Source organism: Terrapene carolina, unplaced genomic scaffold (genome assembly GCF_002925995.2).
Source record: "Terrapene carolina triunguis isolate 2854851 unplaced genomic scaffold, T_m_triunguis-2.0 Scaffold67, whole genome shotgun sequence".
Taxonomy (NCBI): Eukaryota; Metazoa; Chordata; order Testudines; family Emydidae; genus Terrapene; species Terrapene triunguis.
In genome coordinates this window covers 19,679,083-19,698,105 of record NW_020664418.1, presented here as the reverse complement: position 1 = coordinate 19,698,105, position 19,023 = coordinate 19,679,083, and the positions used below count along the sequence as shown (strand labels likewise).

At 37.5% G+C, this 19,023-nt stretch overlaps 1 protein-coding gene across 1 annotated transcript in view; it reads right to left on the bottom strand.

Moving 5' to 3' along the window:
- The window catches only part of VPS13C (vacuolar protein sorting 13 homolog C), a 202,531-nt gene that overhangs the window by 4,461 nt on the left and 179,047 nt on the right, over positions 1-19,023 (bottom strand). Inside the window, 6 exon segments of the mRNA XM_029910705.1 lie at positions 1,464-1,553; positions 2,805-2,925; positions 4,559-4,650; positions 14,811-14,925; positions 15,772-15,895; positions 17,406-17,451. Of these exon segments, the coding sequence (XP_029766565.1) occupies positions 1,464-1,553; positions 2,805-2,925; positions 4,559-4,650; positions 14,811-14,925; positions 15,772-15,895; positions 17,406-17,451 (588 nt within the window).

The following is a 19,023-nucleotide window of genomic DNA, read 5'->3' as shown; positions in this document are numbered from 1 at the left end:
GCTGGCTCGGGCAGCTTGGCTCTTAAACAGAGCCGAAGTCTGAGAGGGGAGGAGCAGAGCAGCCGCGGGAGGGGAAGTGCCCGGACGGTATTTTTCCCGGACATGTTCGGCTTTTTGGCAATTCCCCCCGGACGGGGGTTTGATTGCCGAAAAGCCGGACATGTCCGGGAAAAACCGGACGTATGGTAACCCTACACAGTAACCAACTGATGTATATGCTAATAAGTTTGACATAATTAATTACTAAGCTATAGGATAAGGATACCCCCAACATTATTAAGGTGAGGAAGTTAGTTATGGGCAAAGGAGGCAGAACTGCCTTATGAATATTCAGGACAGTCATCAGACCTTATAATAGGCCCAACCACCATCTAAGCCAAAGAGATCTCAACCATTGGACTTGCTTGGCACGCTAGGGACAGGATAGGACCCTCGTGGACCATCACCTGTCTTCCCACTTCCAGAACTGTGTGAGTATGCATATTATATATATGATGCTGATTATATAATATAATATGATGCTGGAAGTCAAATTAATATTGCACTACTGTTACTTTCTTGTTTGCATAGGAACATTTGTGTTTTTACTAGTGTTAATAAAATTACTGAAAATTTCAAAAGCTTTTCTAAGTGCACGTGTTGCAGCTGTGCATAGCAGGGTTCCCAACCAAACAGTAATTTTAATACTACTGTACCTGATTCTGGGACTAGAATCTATCAAACCTCAGAAGTTTAGTTTATTAATTGGGGATTTTCAAATAATCAATATAGCCAATTAATTGAAGAGGCAACAACCCTAGGCAGAAGAGTCAATAGGTACGTGCATTGACCTCTTGCAATATGGAGAACGAGCGAGTGCTTAAATCTGCCATTGTTATCTGAATTCCTGAAGTGTCCAAAACAAAAAGTCAAGGTAAGTTACCCAATACTTCTACCTAGCTGTGATAATACAACAAAGCACAAGAAATTAAGTGAATTTTTGCTCAAAATGTGAGAAGTAGCTCTGGGCATAGAGAGAGGGTCCTTACATGCACACGTGCTTTGAGAAAGGAGGAAACTGACATAGTTGGGGCCACAGTCTTCTCTGAACCATACCTGCTACCTTTTAGCACTTACAGAAGGCACTTTTGAGGCCCCCCCAGGCACTGTCTTGCCTTTCACAAGATTCCCAGCGTTCAGAAGCATTTCACGTTAGGGGAAATTTACAAAGACTATCTGTCTCTTTTAGGATTGATATTGTACACAAAGGTATATATCTTAAAAAGGTACATGTATCTGGGTCCAGTGCAGTGTTAAATGACCTCTGTATCAAATAACCAGTAGTCAGGGCAGGCCTGCTTTAATCCTTTCAAGCAGGCCCTCCCCTTTGGCTGAATGACAATAGTTTTTGATTTTGCTAGAATGGCATGAGATGTAAAAATAAATAAATAAATAAATAAATAAATAAATGAAGAAGTAGTTACCCTTGCACTAGTTTCATCCTTCAATTGAATTTTCTTCAGACATTCACGAGCTGCATGGTCCTTTTTTTGGAACATTAACAGCCCCTGATCCTGAAAAAAAAGAGAAAAAAATAAATTTAAAAGCCTTGGGGAAAAAATTCACAACCCAATATTGGGTTGCTTACATGTCAACTTTTAAGTTATATCTGCTTTTCTTTCTGTACAGATCCAGACCATATTATAAATAAATGATTTCACACCACAATCATCCTAATTTATTATCAAAGTAGTTATGTTTAGAGACAGGTGTTTACATATCTGAAAAAATAAATTTTAATAAGTGAATTTCTATGGATAAGTATCATGCAACAAGACTGCTAGCTAACTCATCATCGGTGAAAAATTAAAAATACTAGTCCATTTCCTTAAATTGCAGGCAAAATCTGTGGATATAGGACGACACAGTAAAATTAGCTCCGCTCAGAAATGACAACAAAGTGTCAAGTTATGTAAGGATACAATTCAAGTAGAATGATGTTACAATCCAAGTTCTTGACAATCACGCTTTTTATATAATTAGGGTATTTTAAAAAGTATAAAAAGGCACAAAAAATTTCATCAACATTACACATGCAGCATGCACTGGCTGAATTATAGTAGTTTTTGATTTAGCTAGAACCCTGGAAATGCAAAGATTCTGAAATTGGCTGACATACAGTAACAATACAAGAACACCTGGTAATATAAACAGCCTGATAAGGTCGCTTCTTCTAATCTAGGATTCCTAACTTTCCACTAAATTCTTGAATTTTCCAAGGAATTGGATGCATAATCTTCATTAGAAATTGATATATCAATATAGGTCTTAAGACCAAATGCTGAAAGCAGCAGAGATTCTGCTACGTGTAAAAAATTTTAAATCAAAATTTTCAGTATACCATAGCAGCAAAAAGTTAAGCTTTTGGACTTAGGTTATAAAAATACGGGTTTGAGCCTTATTAAAATATACTTTTTCTGTACCTGACATTATAAGATTATTAAAAAGTTTCAGTCAGTTACAACTGTGCATGTCTGTTAAAGGCAGTGAAGCTGGAGAGGTTTCACAGAAAGTCTATGTATACATCATAGGGTTGCAAATGTTAGTCGAGGGCATAATTTTGCCTGCAAAACCTTTATTAATGGAAGATGTAAGGTGGGGGGAGAGGGGGAAGAGACTCAATTTGACTTTCAGGGTGTTAGGAAAACACCACTCTCGCTGTAATCGCTGACACACAGTACTGCAAAATGCCATTTTGATACTTTTTAAATCCAAGTCACTTTTCAGAGTAGATCTGCACTCCAAAGGCATAAATATTTTTTTACCTTCACAGTGATTTTTAGCACATTTGTTTCGACAGAAGGAGGATGTGTAAAATCTTCAAATAAATAATCCCAGTCTGTTACATGGCCTAGGATCTCCACGTCTTTTACACACATCAGCCTCCTATCCAAAAGACAAAAGCATTGTGAAATATTTAACCTCCTCCTAGAGCCATGACTTTATCAGAAGAAAACAAGGTTAATCTTGACTTGTCCTTATATTTATGACAGACCAGTGATCGCTCCAGAGCCAAGGGGTGGGTATGTTACTTGAGGGCTGTGGGTTTGGTGCTGGGACTACCTTGACAATTTGCGTATCAGGAGTACTCAAAAATAGCTTATGTTTTAGACCAATCTGCATAAACAGAAAAAAACCAAACAGCAACTAAAACCACCTTTTCATCAGGGTTGAAAATTCAGGGCTTATCTTCATTGCAACAGCTAGCTCAAGTTGCTCCACTCAAGAGCAAGCACACAGTGAAAAACACACTTGAGCTAAACAGAGCTATTTGATGAGTTGTGCTAACTCAAGCTGTAGCTGCATCCCTGCTGCATTAGCAGCTGGAGTGTCAGGAGCACTCAAACTTCAACCCATATCCCCAACAGGCGAGCTAGCTTGAGTTTAAACTTAACTCTAAGTTAAGTTAAATTGAGTTCAAACATTTAACTCTAGCTACAAAATTTGTGTGTGGGGACTGGAGTCAGCTTAGGACCTACATTCCAGTTATATGGCGAGCTCACGCTGCAGTGAAGACAAGCCTTAACTTGTTACTACTATCAGGACTTCAATAGTAATTTCAACAGGCTTTTTCTATTGCATTGTGAATTTCAAGGTGGATGGGTTGTCAAAGTTAACTAAGAGGCATTTTCATGTGGGTTTTGTAGTGGGTGAACCTACCCCATGTGATCAGTAAGATCAGAAACTAGTCACTCATTCTGTTTCTCAGGTGGGTAAGACCACATTTCATGTGCTCTTTGCTTCTGTTTAAGCACTTCTAAAAACAATTAAATCCCTCAACTGTTTGTGTCTAAGACCGTTAGGCAGTGACCTACTAAGTGATGTTCTCATTGTTCTTAAGTAGCGATTGCTATGTTTCTTCTCCTGTTTGTACAAAAAAGTCACAGGTGCCTCAACTGGCACATTAACGTTGGCACGGTTGTTGGAGCACGTGGGATAAAGTAGATGTATACAGCGAGTGAGTAATGTAATGTAAGAAACAAGGTTGAAATCCATTTCTCAAACAATTAGAGTTTGATTGTTACAACAATTTAGGAATTTTAGTTTCAGTATAACCTAGTCTACCTATTTGAATAAAAGACTTATTACTCAGGGGCAAAACAGTCATTTGGGAAACCAAACCCAGGGTGCTGGAGTCCATTCATCTAATACATGAAAGAGATTAACTGCTCTTTGTGGATGTTCATTTACATGCATTGTATGCCTCCTAGTCAAGTACAGTTGCATGAAAAATGCCACAAACCACAATGACATTGATTAAGATGTATTTCCAAGCAGGTACATTAATATGAAGAGATTTGGTTCCATTTTAAAAATTTTATAGGACCAAAATAAAGGAAGTTTAAAATATCGGGAAATAGAAGACAGGAAAGTTCACAGAAGTTTAACATAACTTCTACAGGCCAAAGAATAATTGATTTTTATTTATCACACTAAGAAAGAGACAAAGCCCTGAAAATATGGAACACTTCTAAAAAGCAGCTTTTGAACAGACATTAGGCTATGCTGATATTAATACCTATTGGTAACAACAAGGTTTGTCTTCTTGCCTCCTGGAAGCACACAGTGGTATCGATAACTTTCTCCTTCCAGCTTTCTGATATGAGAGTTCTGAAAAAGGAAAACGAAGATTTAAACTGGGTTTAGTTTTAAGAAAAGAAGACTGAGAGGGGACCTGTTAACAGTCTGTTATAAAGAGGACTTGATCAATTGTTCTTCATGAGCACTTAAGATAGGATGAAACATAATGAGCTTAATCTACAGCAAGGGAGATTTAGGTTAGATATTAGGAAAATCTTTCCAACTATAAAGGTAGTTAACTTGACTTCTTGAGGTCCCTTACAGGCCTACATTTCTAGGATTGTAGGAACATATTTTAAATACTCAATTTATATTGGATTTATTATTTCCAGGTCAAAAATTTATCTAGTCATTTTAGTTCTTTGAAGTTATTTCATGGGAGTCTCACACCCAAAGTTAAGTCATTTTTGATATCTGTTCAAGTCTTCAGTCACTCAAACAAGTGGAACATTCCTACTAATTTTTTCAACTGTCATTCTTTTTCTGCCATCGGCGGTCTATGAGCTCTCTCCTTCTGCCAAGCCTCACACTGGATCCTTGAACACAAAAGTGAGAATCCTGTGATATGTTGTTTAAAGAATATGCCTAGTTTTAAACATACAACTCAGATCATGATCCAGAGAGAGGTGTCCTGCACAAGAAACTATCAGATTGAATCTACTCAGCACCTCTCAGGATCAGGCCTTTTATTACAAAATGTTAGCAAGTGAAATGTTAGATACAAGTATTTATGGAACATATAGGCTGAAAAAGAAGCTTAAGGAAAATGCATATTAAATCCAACATCTCAGGTATGTTTCTGCTATATTAGTAATAGGGAGCTGAGTCTTCAAGTAAGAGTAAAGTTTAAAAAATTGTTTTCATTTCCAGCAAGTTTTTATGGACTTAATTCTGTTAAACCAAGTTCTTAGAATTAGCAATGTTTTATCTGCTGTTTAACTGAAACATGACAATTCAAGAATGTAAATACTGTCTGGGGGCTGTCTGTAGACTGGTTTGTATTAAGGTACACTTCAAATATGTAGCATTTGAGAGATTCAGTCACTAATATCCAACCTTTATCTTTCGTGATAAATCACAGAAAAATGCCAGGTACTGACATTTCACAAACACCAAAATACAAGCAATCGCCTCCACGCATTTACACACACAGAAGCTATGATAATGATAATACTGAGGATATGAGACTGATGAGGATATGACAACACATCTGTGGACTCTGGAGAGAGCAAACTGACCAAATGACAGTAAGTTATGGAGGTAAAAACAAACAAAAAATGAAATCATATTGAACACAATTTTAACTCCACAATCATATGCAGACAAACTTACACACATTAGAGAACTTGCTTCTCGTCTTATGTGGTAAACAATGATTTAAAATCCAAGTCCTTCCCTTGAATTAACTTGTTTCTTGTTTACAGTCTGTATGTTGTGGGGAAATACACACATAAGGTTGCTCAACTGTAAGGCAGCTTATTAAGGGCAGGGGAGGTGATTTGCTAGGGTTAAAAAGGAATGTTAATATGGCAGCCTAGGATGTGGGCTGTAGACTGCTTTATGCTCATGTACACTTAAAATGTGTAGCGTTTGGGAGATTCTGTCACTAATATTCAAATTTAGACCATATCCGTTACAAATGTAGTACACCATGAGGCATGAATCCTGCATCATTTATTTTATAATTTTTATGATTTATCATACTTGGATGGGTTTGGATTAAGTTTTGGCAATAGCAACTGTAACAAAAACAACATCCCTACTTTCCAAGTTCACAAAACCAACTTCACACTTTATTGCTAAGCACAAGAGATTTCAATACACAAGAGTATTTGAAATATATTTTTGAATAAATGTTTAATAAGATTTCAGTTCAATATTGTCAAGGCACTGTTAAACATTACTATAATTATGCATCTGTATTTAGCCATCTAGAATTGAAGAAATTTTACATCACTGTCTGAAGTCTTTGTAGAATACATATAACACTTCTAAGAAATAATATTTTTAATTAATAAAATGAGCAAGATAAAGCAAATCAGTGCATGCCAGTTTTTTTCTAAATTAACCCAACTCCCTACACTGCCTGTTAGAATGCAGCATGCACTGTCATCATGTGTGAAACTGATGCAACTATGTGGGGTAATGAAAGGCGTAATGAAAACCATGCATCCTTTGCTTAGAGGGATACAAAATGGCTTAGCCTTGGATAAGAATACAGCTAGTGCCTATCCTTCTGCTATCAAGATAATCCAAACCTTACTTAATTATATAACTGATTAACATGAATACTTTTAGCTCCTCATTGCTACCAATGTTACTTAATTTTCTTTGGGTCAAGTTCCAATACCCTTACTCATGCTGAGTAGTAGCATATTTTGTCAGTTGTCCCACTTAAGTCAGTAGGCTATTCATGAACCTGAATGACATTCGATGGAAGAAAGGGTGAAAGAATTTGGATCCATTTTTCTTTAGCAATCCCCCTTTTAAAGCTAAATTTTCAATTCTGTATACTTCTTAAACAAATACTCACTATATTAATGTATATTTATCAAGAACAATAAAAGTTAAGCTTAACTTTGCTTCTTTCTTTCTATATTCTACTGTGTAGGCTACAATTGCTGTTTAGCTCAAGTAAAATACATGGAAAGGTCTCAGAGTGATCATGGTTCACATCAATACCAAGTCCATTAAAACAGGTTTCAACACTTATTTAGGTTTGCACTTCATTTTCACATATTTAAAAAATCTTTCCAAGCAACTTAAAACATATTATACATTGCAATATACATAATCTTTCAACTCAGTTAAGATAGATTAAAATTTCAGTGTTTAAAGTTATATGGACTCTGTGCACCTTTGGAGTGGGTTTCAATAACAAGACACTCCAATAAATCTTTTAAAATCCAATATCCATTTCTTTCAGTCACCACAAATCATTACAAACAAGTTTCTAATCTATTGTAGTTCATGTTATGACACACTTTCAAACCAGACTCCTGATATTCTAAAATATGCAATGCCAAAGAAATGCAATGTCAAAGAAATGAGAAAGCAGGAGCTTCACATTCAACTGTTGATCCAGGAAAATTCTTCACATCCCTCCAAGTTGGAGAATGAAGGCAATGTATGAATTCTAAAATATATAACCTTCAACCTATGTAATGGACTTCCTATACATCTGAAGCATGATTGTTTTACTACTTCAAATAAATGGAGCAAAAAAACATTTTGCCAGCTTCATTCCAAATCCTAAAGTTAGGTGTGCATATTCAACGGCTGATTGTGAAAGACAGCACATCTCAAACTGGAAATGGAAACCTGCTCCTACACTTGGCCATAAAAGATTATCTTCTTTTTTTCTTCTTTGGCTGAACAATTAAAGTCCTTTTTGAAGAAACTCAAACATCTTTGGGAATTTCAGTCTGAGACATGAGAATCCTCTTCAATTTCCTTCTTAAACAAGCTTAAAATGCTGAAAAGGGCTCAGCCTTAAATAAAAACTTCAACTTACACTTTTATGTGCAGTAGGCTAGCTGGTTATCTTGCTGCTATTTTACTAGCTTAGCTGTCTTTAGAAAAATTAAAGCCAGTTAAAGATACAGAGATGACAAGTATATTTCAAAATAAAACCACCATCTATAAATTCAAGTCAATGCCATTTCCTGTTTCTTTTAACAATTTTGATCACACTGCTATTAATAAATCAATAAACAAACCAACAAATGTAGCTAGAAAGTCTGAGAATGCAGCATTTCATTCTCAAGATCTCCTACACTTTTCTAGGGGAACATCTTTTTGGGGGAGAGGGACAGAGGGGAGGTCTTGGATACCTTACCTCCATGTCCAATTTACTGCTCTTTCAATAACCATTTATGGACAGTCATTTTCAACTCTCTTACAATACAAGACTGAATAGGTCCAAGTTTAGCTTTTAAATTAGAAAGTAGGTTAAGCGTGTCTACATGAAACTTTGGAACTTCTCTGTCCCCAGTGATAATCGCATAATCCTTGACTTCAGCCTGCCATACTGAAATACCCAGTTAACTCTTAAGATAATTGCAGTAATAAACAGTTGACCAGCTCTACCTGGCATCTTGTTCTAAATGTGAAAATTTATTTTCAAGGAAATTATATTTACTGTCATTTTAAAAGGCATCCATTTTTCAGTTTGTCAACATTTTTCAGTCATGTTTTTTGATAGAACAATTACAAGACAGACATTTTTATTTAAAAAGGGTTTTGATAAACAAGCAGTTTCTAGGACCTCTGATAACGTTTTTGATAAAATTAATTAAAAGATACAAAAAAAAGACTAATTTTTTTTGCAAGATCTACCACCAAAGGGAATTGGGGAATAACTGTCACTAGATGCATTTAGGGCTGAACTGGACATCCACTAAAATCACTCCAGCTATTACAGAAGAACAATCATAGAATCATAGAACTGGAAGGGACCTCGAGAGGTCATCTAGTCCAGTCCCCTGCACTCAAGGCAGGACTAAGTATTATCTAGACCATCCCTGACAGGTGTTTGTCCAACCTGCTCTTAAAAATCCCCAATGATGGAGATTCCACAACCTCCCTAGGCAATTTATTCCAGTGCTTAGCTACCCTGACAGTTAGGAAGTTTTTCCTAATATCCAACCTAAACCGCCCTTGCTTCAATTGAAGCCCATTGCTTCTTGTTCTATCCTCAGAGGTTAAGAAGAATAAGTTTTCTCCCTCCTCCTTGCAACAACCTTTTATGTACTTGAAAACTGTTATGTCCCCTCTCAGTCTTCTCTTCTCCAGAATAAACAAACCCAATTTTTTCAATCTTCCCTCAGAGGTAATGTTTTCTAGACCTTTAATCATTTTTGTTGCTCTTCTCTGGACTTTCTCCAATTTGTCCACATCTTTCCTGAAATGTGGTGCCCAGAACTGGACACAATACTCCAGTTGAGGCCTAATCAGCACAGAGTAGAGCAGAAGAATTACTTCTCATGTCTTGTTTACAATACTCCTGCTAATACATCCCACAATGATGTTTGCTTTTTTTGCAATAGCGTTACACTGTTGACTCATATTTAGCTTGCGATCCACTATGACCCCCAGATCCCTTTCTGCAGTACTCCTTCCTAGGCAGTCATTTCCCATTTTGTATGTGTGCAACTGATTGTTCCTTCCTAAGTGGAGTACATTGCATTTATCCTTATTGAATTTCATCCTATTTATTTCAGACCATTTCTCCAGTTTGAACAGATCATTTTGTACATGTACACGCTCCGGTAGAGGTCACCATCCCATGCAAATTATTTCACATTCCTATAATTGCATAAAGTGTTAACTATTTATTAAATATGAAAAGTTAGCTCGCTTTATCAAGAGGTTCTCTACCTTCTTTGTAAAGCACCATTATCAGCCCTTAGACAAATAAAACAGATAAAGCCACTGCCCTCCCTACATATGGATTAGACTGAAAGTGACTTCTGTGTGGAGTTGCAGAAGTTGTGGGGAACAGAGTAAAACAACTCCTCACTAGTGTCATGATGCAGCAGTCAGTCACAACTGCAGTTTTTACATTCTGGGCTATAGAGGACCAAGACAACTAATGGCACACGCTATCCCAAGACTTGTTGGTGAGTAAATGAGTCTATTCCAACCTTCTGCACTGACCCTGAGCTGGTCAGCTATGGACATTCTACTGTAGGGTGTTCCAGAGGTTACAATACAAGAAGCATTGTTACTTCATCACAGTCAAAGTTCTTCTGGGATGCCAGTCTGCAGCACCCAATTCAATCAAGTGCCTTTCATGCATAATCTAGCTTTAAGACAGAACAAAACACCACCACCTGGTAGTTTGAGAGAATAAGGCATTCTTCCTCAAGGTTCCAAGCCTTTGTCTTAATTATTTTTGAAACTTATATTTAATGTTAGAGGGGCATCCTAAATTTTATAGGCCTTGTTGAAGACTGCATTTTAAGCAGGGACTTGAAGCAGGAGATGGTGGACTTGGTAAGGAAGTGAGTTCCAGATACAGGGGAAAAGAAATGGTAATAAGTGGGGAAAAAGAATTAGTAGCTAGGCATTCACATTAGGAAGAGTGAAGGGGGTGAGGAAGGCAGCAGATACACAAGAGTGGGGTGGTGAGAGGGAGATAAAATTTAAGAAGGTCCAATCAAGTGACAATGAGAAGGCTAAATTTGTTGCAGAAGGCAAATGAATCCTAGTGATGGGATCTGAGAAAAGGTATTCACATGGTCCAGAGAGCAGTCTAGGTTTTCACTGAAGAACTTTAGTTGAATTACTCAACAAGATGAGGTGAGTCAGTGTTTCAGACATGATGTGTTAAAAAAGGATTTCAGAAGCAGGAAGAAAACAGCCTGGAAATGCTGTCATGGTACAGTGGCAGCAGGACTTCATGGCAGCATGAATGACCAGTGGCAGAGAGGAAGAAAGTTGAACATGTCAGTGGTGCAAGACTGAGTATTGGAAGCTACCAAATGCAACAGAATGAAAGGAACAAAGACTGAGACAAGTTTACACTACAGTAACTCATTTACAACTAAAAATAGTTGTTTTCTTAAGCTTATACTCTGGCCAATTCAGAAGGAAAAAAAACCATGAGAATTACATTTAAATTATTCCTGGTGGAATTCTGCACTAAAAAAATAAAAAAGTTGTACACAATATTGTAAAATTTTGAAAATTCTGCATATCTTATTTGTTAAAATACCACAATATAATTACACCAGTTTCAATTATTTTGGTAATTTATTTCAAAATACCTGTCAGCAAGTATGTCTGTAACAATACAGAAAACAAAAAAGATTCAAGAAATGGTTTTTGGCAAACAGATTTCTTACTTGGTATATTAATACAGAACTTTGAGTAATAATTCAATTAAACTACAAGACAGAAACCTATTTCCTGTATCCCTCAGTAGTAGTGCAAAGGCTCGGAGGAGTCAGGGGTAACAGAGGACCTGAGGGAGAAGCAAGTAATTCCTGGGCAGGAGCCTGGGAGTGAACCTGAAGGTTTGTTGGGTCTGCTCCAGTCCCTGTGTGTCCCTGCAGTCCCCTTCCCACCCATTTCCATGTGTCCCTGCACCCCCACTCAGCCACTCCTCCTCCCTCATAGTCATGTGTCCTTGCATCCCCCTATGCCATCCCCATGTGTTCCTGCACCCCCACTCCCATTCAGCCTGACTCAATGTTTTCACCCCACTAGCTCCCGTGCCCCCACCCAGTCTGTTCCCTCCACTAGCTCATCTGAATGCCTGTCTATGTAACCGCCCCGCCCCAGCAGCCCTGTCTGCCCCACACTGTCCATCCCTCCCATATCCCTTGTCTCCCCACCTGGCCCCATGACAGAATACTATGATGGGGCAGTGGCTGCCCCCCTCCCTCTCTGCAGCTGGCTGCTCTGGCCCTGAGCTGGCTGCCCACTCTGACACCACAGCAGCCCCTGGTGTGCAAAAGATGTAATTGCAGCACCTCCCCAACATAATCTGTTTTCTGCAGGGGGACATGAATTCTGCACATGCGCAGTGGTGCAGAATCCCCCCCAGGAATATGAAATAAAACATCTATGTTTCACTAACTGTAAGGTTCTGACAAATTTAGTTCAAGAAAATTCAAAATTAGGACTCAGATTGAGTTATTATGCAGTGTTTTGACAAGTGCAAGCTTTTTATGAGAAAAGGGTGATTTAGTTTAAAGGCTAAGACTCCTTTACTAAATGTCCTATTTTCCTCGAAGGCTCCCTCTGTATTTGTTTGATCATTAAAACAGATCATGTGGGCTATGCTACACCACCACCCTAATTTCTATAATCTCAAATGTACAGGTACAGCAACAGCATTGGGGGGGGTGGAGAGAGCTGTTTCACAGCAACCTTAGCATTTCCTGGCTTCCGACAGAAAGAAAATTCAATATGGAAAACTATGTACAGGAATATTTATTTTTAATAACATTATCAAACTCTAATCCACAAAAATTAGGTTAAACATACAAAACTTAGAGGCTACGTATATGTATAGCAGCCAATTTCCAAAGTTAATTGTGCGACATCTTTCCTTTTCATGTACCAAAAGCATTTGCCCGACATAACAGACCAGGAAGTCTAACATTGCACTGAAAATTGTTTTTAAGCAATAGAGTGGTAAGCACACACCTAGAAGTAACATTTCTATTTTTATTTAATATGGTATGACAAATGGATGAATTTTTAAAAAATTTGCTTTTGCACTCTAAGTTTAAGACAGTGTTGCTTTACAAAAGACTGCAACTATTTAATATTAAGAATTTTTGAGAGGGGAACTGAAAAAAATTCATGCTAGTGCACAGAGATGCACTCAAGCACCACAACAACTCCAAAAAAGAAGTATTGAGTACTGATCACAATCTTATTAATAATGTTTAAGACAAATGTTTGAAGCCAGTAAAATTTTTTGTCAACAGCGTATATGCATAAAACATAGAACAGACATTTTGTTGCTAGTAAGATTAATTATTGGTTTCCCTAATATGAAATGTCACACATCAAGGAGAGACTTGTGGCTTCACTCACTTTAAAAAAGTTGGCATTTACATACTAGGGATTACAGTTTTAAATGATGTGTAATAGTATGTATATGCATCGCATAAAATGGAATACAAAAGGTTTATTTGGGGCAAAGGGCCGAGTCAATCAAGCCTTCTGTTCCTTGATTGGAAGAACATATTCTATAGAAGATTACTCATTTTTCATTATAAACATGGAGTCATGTGGCTAGTCAGAAGTGTCAAGGGCAGATCTATAGCAGCTTATTTAAACCATGAATAGAAGCATTTTAGTTAATATATTTTCAAATTTTATATAACTGACTTATGAAATTGCAAAAGCATTTTCATAGACAGGAGCAAATTTTTTATTCATTTTTAGTAGCCATGCTTACTTTCTTTTCTTGGCATTTTTAAGCAAGATCACTATATAAATACCCTCCAGAGAATGCTGACTAGCCAATGAGCATTTTATCGTCTACAGTACCATGAATATTTCTTTAGTGACCACTTTATTAAACACTTGCCATTCAGAGCTCAGAAGTAAGGCCCAGCATCATTAAAAAACAGACAAGAGGAAATGATTTCATGTTAGTGTGTACTACCTTCCTGTGTTACCCTTTGGACCATAACAGGTAAATTATTTTGTTCTTACTATGAATTGGATAATTTAAAGTGCCATACAACTGCTACATAGAGGTTCTAATAGAAGTCAATTAATATTTTGAGGGTTTTTTTATGGAATCATGCCCTTAATCTAAATTCCTAAAGGCCCATGAAGGAAATCATGAAAAAGTATGGAAAATGTTTACTCCATTATTCCAGTTCTTGCTGCGTATGCAAGGGGAGAGAGAGAGAGAAAGAGAGAGAGAGAGAGGGGACAACATTAGAAACCCATGCAGAGGGATCATAAACAATAGTTGACATCTACAGGAAATAAATGCAATCATCAATAATTAAGATGCAAGTTTCAGTCTTAACTTAGAAGTAAACATTTTGAATCAGTTATTTTGTTCCAGTATTTTTTATTTTTTTTATCATGACCAATACTTCAGCTAAATTATATTTGAAATCTCAGCCAGCGTGTTCTTAAAGTGCTTTTCCTGTTTCCTGTCTTGTTGCATTTACTCAAAATTAACTGGATTAAAATTCCCCTGTATATGAGAAATAGCATTCATTGTCAATATGGCACCAATGTCTAACACCATGCAGGTGGTCAACCAGACTAGACCATCATATGCGTTGTGTAGCTTTTAGCACACTACCATTAAAAATACAGATTGAAAACATGGGAAACGTAAGTAACAGGATTAACCTCCTAAATATTGTCCCACAAAACTGTCTTACAAATGCTAAAATATCTTCACCCCCCTTTTTTAAGCGAGGGTCATAGTGAAATATTTAACACAAAATGAGGAGATGAGCAATTGGTAAAACAGAATATTGAAAGGCTGTACAGTAATCGGATTTATTCTGCATAGCACATATGTTAGTTCTTCATTGTGACTAAAGCATGCATTGGATGGTAACAGATAGGCATATTTTATAAACTGAAATAAATATCCAGGTCCCCTCTCCAAAGTAGCACTTTTATAATAAACTGCATTAAGCTCCTCAGTGGTTAGAAAATTTAGGCTGTATCTAAGTTAACAATGCAACTCCTACCTGAAATAAATCATAACCCTCAGCTTCACCCCTGTCATATGGCCGGATAATGCCATCTTCATGAATGAGACGTGGAGGACGGAGATTAGATACCTCTTCAGTTGATTCTGCCACCCTGTCAAAGACCAACAATTTCAATGTGTTCAGAACTATTACAGACTTCAGTTTGCACCAAAATTGTTTTTGTTACTTGCATTTCTTTTATTTATTCTTTTACTAGTTTAGTCAGCACAAAAGTTATTTAGAATTCATCCCCTCAAACCTTGAGAGATCCTGTTCATACTTGCTAGCTAGCCATGAATTATACAAATACTTTGTGTCTCATGGCAATCTGTAACATCGCCATCCTGCATCAGCCAGACAATTATGAAACTACATGCCTATGGGAGAAGTTTCTTCCCAACTCTAAATAATTATAGACTCTTCTATAGCTTGAGAAAGAGTTTTTCAGTTGCACTTTCAAAAGCGCATAAATGATTTAGGATTACAAGTCCCACTGACAATCATTGCAGTGGTCTAGGTTCTACAGCAGGGTAAAGTGAGAGATGTCTGTGAGCATTCAGGAGCTGAAAAATAACGTTTTTAATTACTAAGTGTTCTATGTTTTTATTTAGTTTTTACATTCTTGTATGGACTTTCAGTTGGTACACCATAATATAGGACTTTAATTTTATTATTCATGTTTGCCTAGAGCTGATTTATAACCTCCATATGACACTGTAGTATATTAAGTTATACTGTAATAGCATCAGTCTCAGGTGATTGTAGCACTCTTCCTTCACCTGGCACCTGACAGAGCATCACCATGGTGCACTCTCAGTCCTCCTGATGCATCTTGTACTTTAAATCACATCAAATGGCAAGCAAACATATGTTACCACTGTATCTCTAATCACACACTGCACATACCTGAGAACATCTGGTAAACAGACAATCACTAACTCCCACCCCATCATTTTACCTCTGAATTCCCTGGAAGGTACTGCTTGCCATATCTATGATGCCACCTGTCGGGCGGGCCACAACACCTACAAGCCCTTTCCCAACTCCTTTGAAGAATCCAGCTGCACCTTCCTTTTTAGCCCCTTCAGAAAAGGGAATACAGTATTAGTTACATACCCTTGCAGAAGATCCAAATTCTAAAGTTAATCCACCTCCTGCTTTATGAAAACTTAACTTTAATTAGAACAATTCTATAGATGAAACATTCCAAAATAGCTGGTTACATGCAGTTCAGCTCGGAAAAAATACTATGTATTAATGACATCTTTTGCTGTACGGAACCTCCCCAGTCTGTGTTTGGTGATACAGCTGTTCACCTTAAATCTCATTAGCCCTTCAGAACCAACACAGCTAAGAGAGGGTGAATGGGACTCTTCTTGCTTCTACACTATCAGAATTGTTTACTAAAAAAAGTTACAATTATCAGAGCCAGTTAAACCAGTGCACTTCCATTAAAGACAATGAGGTTCCTCCACAGGTCTGATTAAGAGCAAAATGTGAAGACTATGGATTTACACAGATGCAACTAAGGTCAGAATTTAGCTTCCCAAACCATTCACACTGGTGATGATGCACAAGTAGAAAGAACCAAACTACAGTGTGTGGTTTTTTTATACCATTTTTACAGAATCACTGCTCAGAAGAGAAGAAAAATTCAGTTGATTTATTAGCAACCTGCAAAAATCAGGTGAAATTTAGTGCCATTAACTGACTGATATTTAGATGGTTCTTCTGTCAACATTTAAGGAATTGGGATTGTATATCTGTGAGAGTTCCTGATTCCTTATCTAAATGCCAGATTTTAAAAGAAGCAATTACACCTATTTTTTATCTCGTTTAACCATGCATCATATTGATAGAGTGAAGCAGGCTTAAAACAAAAAACTATCTGTCAGGTTTAAGCACAAGCCAGTTAAGCTTCACAATGAAAAAAAAGCAGAAACAGACCAAGTGGTTAAAACAGATGTTATGTTTAGTGTGGCTCCCACTCTAATTATTCTTTACCCTGTCACTTAAACAACACCACAAATACTACCGGTGCTATTATTCAACATCTAATTGTACACACACACACACACACACGCGTATGTGCCACCTATGGGGTGAAATACCTTAATGCATAAAGGTCTATTTCTCTACTACTTTGCTGGTAGAGATAGTAGTTACTCAAGCTCTAGCTTTATACAGTTAATTTGCTGATACAGAGAAAACTCAACTGAAAGTGTCCAATAGCAAAAATATCTTAAATTTATATGCCTGCTGTTCAGAGAAAGTTTTCATTTTAAACTTATTCATACGCAGCTGCACATGATATTATGTGAACTGGTCTGTCAAAGTCTGCATGTGAATTTGCAGAAGAAACTTTAGTAACAACTGTAAAAATATATGAAATCAAAACTTTAATTTTTACAAATGACATGATTTTATTTTAAAAATGTTACTTTTGTTCAGAAACAAAAATAATGAGCTCAGATCTAAATAAATACTATCATGTTTAAGTCAATATTTCTCAATAGAAAGTAAGTTATAAGTAGTACAATGTGTTAGCCTTCTGAAAAATGGGCTTTAGGTTTACTAATAATTTTTGCCTACCTTCTACAGGTTTAGTGATTATTCCAGTCACACCACCAACAATACCCTGAAAGAAAAATGATAGTTTAATTAAGTCAGCACTTGAAAGCCAGAAATGCTGAAGCGTGATTCAGCCACTAGGTGTCTCTCCTGCTGTGTTTTAAAATTAACATTTAGGCAAAGCGTTCAAATGGGATTTTTCCTAAGGCTTATTTTTGTTTATTATGAATTCCTGTTGACACGATCATCATGAAAGAAAACATCTATGGAATAATTAGAAGGCTCAGGGGACTAGTAAACTGGACACAGTCCATCCCTGCCAGATACCACGCTAGAATCTTGACTGGTAGTGCAAAACAACAGCTAAGTTACCATTCCATGGCTGTTCTGTAGCCTATGTCACAGGATGTGAACCACAGACCACTGGGGCCAACTGGCAGAGGGCATATATAGCGGTTTACAGAGATCCCCTATGTAATCATTCACCAAAGAGTGGGGGCATGTGAGGTCTCTACCAAGAGCCAGTAGCTTACTGGTCATCATAATAATTGCAAAATGTATGTACAATGATAGTTAAAGAGTTACGTGTCTTTACTGAAAACTATGTTCTTAAGGTACATAAGTTAACACAGGTCACCAGAGGTGATAAACAGGATCTATTCAGGCAGAAGGGAGTAAACATTTATCTCTCTGGCTGGTCATCGTGTACTGAGTGCCTTTCAATGGAAGTCTATTTGCAATAATGAGCCTGATGCTAATGAAGAGCTTGTAGAGTTGATGAGGAAGGAACACACAGGAAAAACAACTAACATGGGATCCTGGTTATAAATAAAGAATGGATTGTTGGGGGATAACTTGAGGTGGAGAGAGACAGCCTTCACTGAGGAGACAAGCTAAGCATAGCTTGTTTCATGAAAAAGGGATCACAGCTTACCTGGCTGAGAAAGACAAGTGAGCAATATTATAAGACACAACAATAACTAGTTAACTAAGCCTAGGTTCTAGAATTCATGTTATAATGGCTTCTCTACAGAGAGACAGTGTGCTGCAAGTCAGGATGTAAATTTACAGCATACTAGCCTCCCAAGCACTAACTGGCCATGCAGACTCTGCTACCACGTATTAGAAGTTCTCTAAGCCAGAGTGCACTTGGGAACTTCTAGCACACTTTGCTACCATGAACTAATAGTTCTCCACATCAGACTCCGCACGGCCAGTTAGTATGCAGCAGGTTTGTGCACTGTAGAGTCACGTCCTGGCTTGCCACTAAGGCCTTGTCTACACTACAAGGGAAATTTGATCTAAGGTATGCAATTTGAGTTATGTGAATAGCGTAACTCAAATCGACGTAGCTTAGATCTACTTACCGCGGGGTCCACACTATGCAATGTTGACGGAAGATGCTCTCCCATCGACTCCCCTTTCTCTTCTCAATCTGGTGGAGTACAGAAGTCGACGGTCTGCGGAGCGATCTCCGGTTGATTTAGCGGGTCTTCACTAGACCCCGCTAAATTGACTGCCAATGTATCGATTGCCGCCCGTAGATCCACCGGTAAGTGTAGACAAGCCCGAGTATCCATCTAGGTAAGCCTTGATTGAACACGTATCGCAACAATACTTTGACTAATCTTAAATATGT